The 10,699-nt window shown below is 41.6% G+C and overlaps 1 protein-coding gene across 6 annotated transcripts in view; it reads left to right on the top strand.

Annotated features, from left to right (window-relative positions):
• The first annotated feature begins 3,391 nt into the window (after positions 1-3,391).
• LOC105487011 (protein arginine methyltransferase 3) overlaps positions 3,392-10,699 on the top strand; it is a 129,043-nt gene continuing 121,735 nt past the window's right edge. Inside the window, exons 1-5 of one of the 6 annotated variants that reach the window (XR_011610769.1) lie at positions 3,392-3,574; positions 3,822-3,957; positions 5,550-5,632; positions 7,973-8,022; positions 8,642-8,744. Coding sequence is in view for 5 of the 6 variants with exons in the window: in XM_071074965.1 (XP_070931066.1) it covers positions 3,403-3,574; positions 3,822-3,957; positions 5,550-5,632; positions 7,973-8,022; positions 8,642-8,744 (544 nt within the window). In the remaining variant the exon portion in view is untranslated. The remainder of the gene's footprint in view (positions 3,575-3,821; positions 3,958-5,549; positions 5,633-7,972; positions 8,023-8,641; positions 8,745-10,699) is intronic. The other 5 variants (XM_071074965.1, XM_011750274.2, XM_071074964.1 and 2 more) reach the window with 5 other exon arrangements.

The following is a 10,699-nucleotide window of genomic DNA, read 5'->3' as shown; positions in this document are numbered from 1 at the left end:
AGTTGATGGTTACTACGTGTTGTGGATGAACTAAATTGAAATAGTTCGGTTTCTCCTTTGTTCCAGTGATTAATCACTAAATGTTCACATAGCCAGTAAAATTCTATGCCACCAAACTTTAAAGTGCGCTCATGCTGCTGCACTTTAAAAATTAAGGCAAAGGAAGATGCAGAAGGAAGAGTCAAAGCCAAGAGGCGCACACATTGCTGATGTCCATCATGGAACGAAAGATGTTAGTGTAACGTAACATCTGCACCAGGGAAGCAAAGTGATTCGAGTGATTCAGTCAATTTTTCCAAGGCCCACTGTATGCCAAGTACATTTCAAGCTTCAGTATACACTGGAGGATAAAGGCCATTCCCTTTAATTTGTGGTGTATATCCTTAGAAGGGAGTAGACATTCCCAATGTCAGTCACCCAAAAAAGAGGCATATTTTAGGGCAGGGTGGAATCTTGAAATGTGAGCTTTAGAAGGAAATGAAATATCTTCCTCCTGCCAGGTGGGGTTCCCTGGGAGCCGAACTTGGAAGAGCCCAAGTGTGTTGTTTTGGTGGGGAGAAAGCATGAGCTGAGGATATTTTGAGGCCTCTGGGCTCCGAAAGCAGCTAAATCCGGTGACCTATTTTAAGTTATTCTCCTTACATTATTTCCTTACTCAAAAACCTTTGAGCAGGTTTCATTGAACATGTTATTCTGGTCTCAGTAGTGATGTGGGATAATGAGGAAGGGTCTGTGTTCACCTTTGGAGTAGAGAGAAAAGCAGCCCTCTCTCGAGCTCTGCATTGTGGTGAGATAACGAACTAAGGAACAAGACTCTGGCCCAATCGCTCCTCCACAATGGGTGTTAACTTGTTTTATTGACAGCACTGAATGGACTGGGTGTTCCATTTAGTACTAAGGGATTCAGGAAGTTTTCCACCAAATGTGACACAGAAAAAATTTATGTTGGAAGGATGAAGGGAAAAGTTGGATGGGACCAGGTAATCAAAAGTGTTGAATTCATTAATTCATTCAGCAAATGCTTATTCAGTGCCTCCTATGTGCCACTGAACACATAGGCACTGGGGATGCATCCATGAGCAATGACTCCAACTCAAGACAGCCAGCAGCTATTCTGGCAATGTCCTAGATTGTAAGAAAACTTCAAAATTAATATTTGGGCTGGGCGCAGTGGATCACGCCTGTAATTTCAGGACTTTGGGAAGCTGAGGTGGATCACTTGAGGTCAGGAGTTCAAGACCAGCCTGACCAACATGCTGAAACCCTGTCACTACTAAAAATATAAAAATTAGCCAGGCATGGTGATGAGCACCTGTAATCCCAGCTACTCAGGAGGCTGAGGCAGGAGAATCGCTTGAACCTGGGAGGTGGAGGTTGCAGTGGGACAGGATCGCACCTTTGCACTCCAGCCTGGGTGACCGAGCAAGACTCTGTCTCAAAAACGAAAACAAAAACAAAAACAAAAACTAGTATTTAATGGATTCTGTCTTCTAGGAATTTACAATTAAGGGAGAGAAGTACATTTAGAAGTGCATTTAGCATTAATATAAGGCATCATTTTTACTCAGTGAATACATTCAGTATCTATTAATACTATGGGCCAGGCCACATATTATTTGCCAGAGAAATGAAAGTAAAGAGACATGGCCCTTACTTACCCTTATTGTGCAGTGCTGTGGGGTATCACCAAAAAAGAAAGAAAAAAATCAAGTAAACAAATGGTGGGTGCTAAGAAACTAACAAGATACTCCTGAAATATTGGTGGAAACTATTTTAGAAAAGGCCTGAGGAAAGTGTTGTTGGTTGAGACCAAAGGCACTTAACCCATCTGTAGAGCATTCAATGATTAGCGGTAAACAAAAGGCTTAAGGGTGGGACCTAAGGTGAAGGGTTCCATTGGAAAGAGGCAGGATTATGCAGGGCCTGATAGGCCAATTAGATAAACTCTGCTAGAGCCTAGGGCAGTCCCTCCTAAGAAAGAATTCTGGGCCAGGCAGTGGCTCACGGGCAGGTGATCACCTGAGGTCAGGAGTTCGAGACCAGCCTGACCAACATGGAGAAACCCAGTCTGTACTAAAAATTCGAAATCAGCCGGGCGTGGCGGCACATGCCTATAATTCCAGCTACTGGGGAGGCTGAGACAGGAGAATTGCTTGAACCCGGGAGGTGGAGGTTGCGGTAACCCTGAGATCGCGCCATTGCACTCCATTTTGGGCAACAAGAGCGAAACTCCATCTTAAAAATAAATAAATAAATAAATAAAAGATTCTATGGTTTGAATAGAAAGGAAGAAAGGGAAGTGGCATGAGACAGGCAGGGGAACATTTGTATTCTTCCCTACACAGCAGCCAGAATTTTACTTTCTCAACACATCTGAGAGCATCACTCCCTGGCTTAAACATTTCAACCATTTTCCATTGTTTAGGACAAACTAACACTTATGTCTGAGCACTTTACATGTATTATCTCGCTTTATCTTTACTGTAGTCCTGAGGTTAGTGCAGGGTTTTTTTTTTTTTAAGATGAAGTCTTGCCCTGTTGCCCAGGCTGGAGTGCAATGACACAATCTCGGCTCACTACAAGGTCGGCCTCCCGGGTCAAGCAATTCTCCTGCCTCACCCTCCCAAGTAGCTGGGATTGCAGGCACGTGCCACCACACCCGGTTAATTTTTGTATTTTTAGTAGCAACAAGGTTTCACCATGTTGGCCAGGCTGGTCTCGAACTGCTGACCTCAGGTGATCTGCCTGCTTCAGCATCCCAAAGTGCTGGGACTACAGACATGAGCCACCGTGCCCAGCCCAAGTGCGGTTATTATCCTTGTTTTGTATTTGATGAAACTGAGGCAGAGAGAGGTGAAGTAACTTGCCCAAGATCATAATGACAAAGTTACATGGGTAGGATTCAAACACAGCAGGCTGCCTCTAGAGTTCACGTTCTCACTTAACCAAAGATTAAAATCCGTTTTGGGGGGTTTGACGCCTATCTGTCCCTGCAGTAGACCCACCCTGGCCCATGCAGTTCGTTCCCTCTCGCCAGCTGCACCCCCTCCAGGACTTGGGAGCCCAGAAACCAGCCGAGCCGTCAGCGTTTGGCCTCCTCCGCCACCAGAGGGCGTCATGGGCCGATCGCCCCTCCGCTAACCGCTCATCCCAGGAAAAAGGGGCGCACAGAGGACAGGATGCCAACAGCAAAACCGCTGCGACGTCTCTCTGCCTCAGGGCTCAGAGCAGCGGGCCGGGACCTCCCACTAACGCCTGCCGCAACCTAAGGAAGAGAGAAAAGGCACCTCCTGGGCTGCAACATTAACCGTCATCAGCGCGCCTCCTCATCGCGCACTGCGTCAACCCTGCGACCTCACGTGACCCACACGGCGCCTCGAGGCCGGAAGCGCGCGCGCTCAGATGTTCCTGGCTATCTGCGAAGTTCCCGGAGACCGGATCCCGCCGCGGGCTCGCGCTTGTGCTTGCGCTAAGGCCATTGCGCGCGCTCGTTGCCCATCCTGGTCCCCGCCCCTAGGCACGCCGGGCTCTCGGGGTACCACAGTCATGTGCTCGTTAGCGTCAGGCGCTACCGGTGGGTACCCTGGCCCCTCAGCACCCGGCTCGCCCAGCCCCAGGCCGTGCCGCTGTGGGGCCGGTGGAAGACCCTCCGGGACACGGGCCCGGCCCGGGCGGGGTTGGGGGCTCGCAGGGAGCACGGAGGAGGTGCTGAGTGAGGGCTGCGGGTGGACGGGGCGAGGAAGAGCCCATCCTCACTTGCTCCTCGAGCCCCCGGGCCGCACTGGTGTCCGAGGCCGATCTGATTGTTGTGCGTGTGTTAGGCGGCCGGGGCGCTGTGGAGGATGAGGAGGACCCTCCAGAACTGTCGGACAGCGGGGACGAGGCTGCCTGGGAGGATGAGGACGATGCTGATCTCCCCCACCACAAGCAACAGACCCCCTGCCTGTTCTGTAACAGGTTCGTCCACCTCAGCGCCTGGCCCCTGCCCTAGTGTGCCCAGGCGCGTGGGTGTGTGTGCCCAGGAACGACTTCGGGCAAGAGGCGAGCCAGAGTGGCCTGTCTTTGAATTCTGGAACACTGGTCTGGGGTGAAGGCTTGTGGAGAAGGAGGACCGTCAGTAGTAGAAAGTGGGAACCATGAACTGGAAGGCCGGTTGTACTGCCAGCTTTTGACTAGTAGTGCATTGAATCTGTGGTTCCCTAATCTTGTCGGTTGAAACGCTGAAAAAACAACAACAAAATGATACTGAACTCTGCACCTGAATCCTTCTAAATCAGGCATGGGGTCTAGGAATATTCTCTTTTATGAGAACAAGATCAGAAGTAACAGTGAAGTTACTAACGAGTTACTAAATGAGTAACAAATTTGGGAGCCACACTGAACTAGATAATCCCTACGGAGCCTTCCAGCTTTACCATGCTAATTATTTGACAAGTAGGGAGCTTCTCAGGTGAAACATTTCTGTTACATTTGAGCGGTTTACATAGCCTAAGAAGGAAGTTCACCTTCCTTAAGTAGGATTTTTCACTTGGAGAAAAAGAGACTGCAGTATCAATAATTTGCTCAAGGTCACAAAGCTGTGGTGTGCTTATTTCCAAACTCACATTCCTGCCACTTGAAATTCTGCCTATTAGTCTTGGGAAGCTTTGGCTGCTGTCCTAGGCAAATAGGCAGGAAAGAGGCCCGGCTGGCATTGGCCAGTGTTACTTTAATACTTTTTTTCAGTGTTCCCTGTATCTGGGCGTGGTGCTGATTGGTGGTGTGTTAGTGTTCTCATCTGTAGCCCCATTGGGTAGATAGAATGCCTGTGTATATTCTAGTTGTCATACAGTATTTATTGAGCACCAGTGGTGCAGTGGCTGTGATAGCCTCCATAAATACTTCAAATAACCTATCTTGGTAAACATTTGTTGAAAACTAATGCTCCACATGTGTTAGGAATATAGATAAGGTATGCAGCTTCTCTGCTGTGTATTCCTGTTTAAGTGTCCTTCAGATTTGCATGTCACATAATAAAGAGGCTTGATCCTCACAGTGTCTATAATGCAAGCACGTCGGGAACACTACAAGATCACTTTTGAAATAAGACACTTTGGGAGTATGCCAGCTGTAAAATTACATTTTTTGCTTTATTTCTAAAAGCAGTTTGAGCTGTGCCAGTTCAAAGCCTCTGAAAGCAGAGTTGACACTTAGAGAAGAATCTCAAGTAGAGAAATTGTGTGACTTGAGAGAAACAGACTCTATCAAAGGGAACGCTCTTAAAAGCTTGTTGATAAAATCAGTGACATTATTTGACAAATAAATTCACCTTGATGTTTAAACGATAATTGGTTTTAGGTGTAAAATGGGACTCAGAAGTACTAATTCCCTTTAGAAATGCTGGGTTCCCTTCCTTTCAGATACAAGTCTGTTTTTTCTTAATTGGAAATAAAACTAGAAACCAGCAGAGTAAAAAAAAAAAAAAAAAAAAAAAAGTGTATATGTAGCGTGAAATCAGTATTTAGACTTCTTGGGGGACTATTCCATGAAGCTATTGCTTAATTTTTCAGGTTATTCACATCTGCCGAAGAAACATTTTCACACTGTAAGTCTGAACATCAATTTAATATTGACAGCATGGTTCATAAACATGGTGAGTGTTTTTTAGAATAAAGGCAATTTAAGTTGTGAAATTTGGCCAGGTATGGAGGCTCACACCTGTCATCTCAGCACTTTGGGAGGCTGAGGTGGGTGGTCACTTTAGGTCAGGAGTTCAAGACCAGCCTGGCCAACATGGTGAAACCCCATCTCTACTAAAATACAAAAGTTATCTGGGTGTGGTGATGCACACCTGTAATCCCAGCTACTCAGAAGACTGAGGCAGGTGAATTGCTTAAACACGGGAGGTGGAGGTAGCAGTGAGCTGAGATGGCATCACTGCACTGCAGCCTGGGTGACAGTGAGACTCTTCTCAAAAAAAAAAAAAAAAAGAAAAAGAAGGTTGTGAAATATAAGTTCAGGTTTTATAGTTTTTCAGACCCTTTTCTGTATGAGTTTAATATGGCAAATCATACAGCAACATCTTATCTTGTGGAAATGGAGTTTTTTTGACAAGCAGTCCTTGAGAAAAGATGAATAAGTCACTCTTCTAGACAAGATTCACTATATTTAAGCTTATATTAGCTTTTCAACTAAAAACAAAAACAGATTTGGCATGTGATTACATTTTTACATTTTATGTGATTACATATTAGATTTAGGGAGAGCAAGTGTAGGTGTAGGACTTGAAAAAGGAGGCAGTTCATTTGAAAAAAGACAATCAGCTTGAAGAATGACATGAACTTCACAGCCTATGAGACTGAGTTTTATACAAAGTTTGGTAGAGACTGGAAAAAGTGATGAAGTTAAGGTTAATATGCAAAGTACTCAGGTGATGTTTCTATTGAAACTTTTATTTAAACACACTTGACTTACAATTAAGGACTTCCACTTCTTTAAATGGATATAGAAGAGCTATACTACAATAAAATTAAATAGGCCAGGTGCGGTGGCTCACGCCTGTGATTCCAGCACTTTGGGAGGCCGAGGTGGGTGGATCACAAAGTCAGGGGATCGAGACCATCCTGGCTAACCCAGTGAAACCCCTACTCTACTAAAAATTCAAAAAATTAGCCAGGCATGGTGGCACGTGCCTGTAGTCCCAGCTACTTGGGAGGCTGAGGCAGGAGAATCACTTGAACCCGGGAGGCAGAGGTTGCAGTGAGCTGAGATCATGCCACTGCACTCCAGCCTGGGCGACAGACTGAGACTCCGTCTCACAAAAAAAAAAAAAAAAATACAGAATAGGTGTTTTGGTCCCTATATTTGTTGACAACTAAGAAGGGACATTATTGAAGACTAGCAAATACTAACAGATGTTTCAGTGTCAATAAATATGTGGTATCACATGTTCATAAATCATAAATTCAGGTGCAAGTACTTTTGTAAGGCATAAATGACAACCTCATTTTTTAATGCTTTTTGTTTTTGTTTTTGTTTTTTCTGAGACGGAGTCTCGCTCTTGTTGCCCAGGCTGGAGTACAATGGCGTGATCTCGGCTCACCGCAACCTCCGCGTCCTGGGTTCAAGTGATTCTCCTCCCTCAGCCTCCCGTGTAGTTGGGATTATAGGCATGCTCCACCACACTGGCTAATTTTGTATTTTTAGTAAAGACAGGGTTTCTCCATGTTGGTCAGGCTAGTCTCAAACTCCCAACCTCAGGTGATCCACCCGTCTTGGCCTCCCAAAGTGCTGGGATTACAGGTATGAGCCACTGTGCCCAGCCTTAACGTTTTTAATGTTGCATTTCTAAAGTATTAGAATCATACTTGAGATAGAATTATGTTTTGTTTTTTTTTTTTCCACTTACCAATATAGGGGGTTTGTATACTATTAAAGCTTTCTCATAACAACAGTTTTATGACAAATAATTGGTTGGTTGGATATATTACTGCTTTCCTTTGTTTTAAATGCTGCTTAATTTCTGGAAAGATATGAGAACCAGATAACAAGCCTTATTGGGTTTGCATCATTTAACTTCATGTAGAAGCTAGTATACACCATGTCCTGGCAAAATTATAATTTGATACACACCATAAAAATTAGGGATTTAAAACTTTCAGCTCTGATATCAATTGCCAAATACTTGGTAAAATGTCGGACCTAATTTTCCAGATTTGTGTTGTTCTGACAAAGGAGGAGCAGAATTTTAAAGATCAATTTCCCATCCTTTTAGAAATACTACAAAAACTTTAATTTGTCTTCTATGGCTGCTTCTCAATACAGAAGTATTGTCGTATTACTACTTCTAATTCTTAATAAAATTCAAAATATAAGTAGTAATTTAGAGGTCAGAAGTATTTTATTGTTTAATCAGAGAAGTCTTTATAGAACGGGTCAGTTAAACAAAACTCCTTATGTTAAAATAGGTGAATTATCTTTTTTCCCCCTTTAGGACTTGAATTTTATGGATACATTAAGCTAATAAATTTTATTAGACTTAAGGTAAGTTGACAGCTTAATTTACAATTTTGTTTAGAAATTAAAGAAATGCTACAGTGACTGTCAGTGTACTGATTATTTAAAAGAATATGAGGAACTGCATTAAATTCAGTACTCATTATATTGGGGAATCATGGACATTAGGAACTAGCACAGCAGAAAGCACCATGTAAGTGTCTACCATAACTAACAAATACTATTTTCACTGCGTCTAAGAGATGAATCCGTGTATGTGAAAAAGTAATTCAGTGTCAGATAAAGGGAAATACTGATGGACAGGATCTGTAAAATCAGAAATAATTTCTAATGTGATTTTAAGTATTTTGATTGCTCTTTTTTCTGTTTTTTTCAAATACTTTGTGTTTTTTTTGTCCTACTTAAATGAATGTTTAATGACATGACAACACTTTCCCCAAATCCAAACAGTAAAAAAAACTCTGCATTGAAACTACTGATTAAGCAATTATCCAGCAAGTTAATGAAATGACAGGCATGTACAGACTTTTTAGAGACATACTGATTTTGTGTAATGCAAACATAATTTCCTTTGTTTAATTCTGTAGTTTTTACTAAGGAGATTTTGCGATTAATGAAAAAAACATGAAATTAATTTTATATCCAGAATCCTACAGTTGAGTACATGAATTCCATATACAACCCAGTGCCTTGGGAGAAAGAAGAATATTTGAAGCCAGTATTAGAAGATGACCTTTTACTTCAATTTGGTAAGATGAACATAAGTGTATCTACTTTAATTAACATAAGGCCATTTGTTATGGCAAAATGGAAGTAAAGTGTTTTAGGAAAAGACATGCTTTTTAAAATTCTCTAAATGCCTCATCACGTAGTTGGTTTCAATAGAAAAGTTAAGTTGCTTAAAAACTAATAGTCGGCCAGGCGCGGTGGCTCATGCCTGTAATCCCAGCACTTTGGGAGGCTATAGGCAGATCATGAGGTCAGGAGATCGAGACCATCCTTGCTAACACAGTGAGACCCCATCTTTACTAAAAATACAAAAAGTTAGCCGGGCATGGTGGCGGGCACCTGTAGTCCCAGCTACTGGGAGGCTGAGGCAGGAGAATCTCTTGAACCTGGGATACAGGTGACAGAGCAAGACTCTGTCTAAAAAAACCAAATACTCTGTGATCAAAGGATTGTCTGTTTTTGCCTTTAATTGCTTCATTTATTTTGGAGCTCTTATGTGAGGTTTATACACATTTATAATTGTTATATTTTACTGAAATATTGGCCAACTTTTGCAGTAATTCTTCTCTGCCTGAAAGAAGTATCCAGGTGATTTGAACATCCTGAGACAGAAGGTAGACGTGGAAATTTGTCTTTCTGAATATGGTTTAGGCCTTTGAATTCTAGCAAATTGTAGTTAGGAATCTTAATATTAACTAAATCCTTTCTCTTTTTCAAATCTCTAAGTTTAATCTTTAATATATAATTATCTGCATATCCTTAAAATTAAAAAGTTTTTATTATGACAATTTTTATTGTAGCAGAAAGCAAAACAGAAACTGACCAGTTTGAAGAATTTTGAAATCAAAATACAAAATGAGGTTTGTAGTAGGAAGTAGAAAACACAGTATACCAGCCTTATATAATTTGGAAATATTTTGTTGTGTTCATTAATTTTTGGTGAATTAGATAGTGAATGAATGCAGTTTTTAAACCTCAGTGACTCAATATTCTACCAGAGTGATTAGAAGTTAGTGACACCCTGCACTGCTTTTATAACAAGAATTCAACTTAGGCTGTAGTCTCTTACAGTATTAGGCATTCGTTAGGCTTAGCTGTTTTGTCCTAACTCTGAAGAAGTGTCTTCACAACTGAAAAATGAATAGGAATGTTTACAAAGTCACATTTCTTCCAGTGCTATCCTGAGGGGAAAAGGTAATATTTGCACTACTTCCTGCCTTAAGTTGATCTGAAAGTTAGACCAGTAAATGGACATGGATTTTGTGAAATTCACAAACTACATATATTAACTTATCTTTGCAGAGAAGTGAAATTAAAATTAAATATAGTGAAATTAAAATTAAATCAATAATTTAAAAATACTAGGAATTAGAATATTTAATAATATCAGCAATAAGACTTTAGTGTATAGATTTCATTCCACCTTGCCCAGGATGAAAAATTAGTGTGTAGAATTCTTTGCACACTGTCCTTAGGAATGTTTTTTTTTCCTCCAGTTTTATTCAGGTATAATTGATAAGTGAAAATTTTGTACATTTCAAGTATACAATATGACGATTTGATTTGCATATACTTTGTGAAGTGATTACTGTAACCAAGCTGATTAACATCATCACCTCACATTCCATTTTTTATTTTTGTGTTGAGAACAGCTGAGATCTACTGTCTGCAAATTTCAAGTATACAGTGCGGCATTTTTAACTATAGTCACTTTACCATAGGCAGATGCCCATAACTTACTCGTATTGTAGCTGAAAGTGTGTACACTTTGACCAACATCTCCTCATTTCCACCACCATTTCACTCTCTGCTTCTGTGAGTTTTTTTTTTAATTCCACACAAAAGTGAGATCACACAGTGTTTGTCTGTTTGTGTCTGTCTTATTTTGCTTCACATAATGTCCTCCACGTTCATTCATATTGTCATATATGGCAGGATTTCCCTTAAGCAATATCTGAATTTAATACCTGCTACA

This window comes from Macaca nemestrina, chromosome 12, assembly GCF_043159975.1.
Source record: "Macaca nemestrina isolate mMacNem1 chromosome 12, mMacNem.hap1, whole genome shotgun sequence".
Classification (NCBI taxonomy): domain Eukaryota; kingdom Metazoa; phylum Chordata; class Mammalia; order Primates; family Cercopithecidae; genus Macaca; species Macaca nemestrina.
Note: the sequence above shows the minus strand (reverse complement) of the source record. Positions and strands in the feature narration are given on the sequence as shown.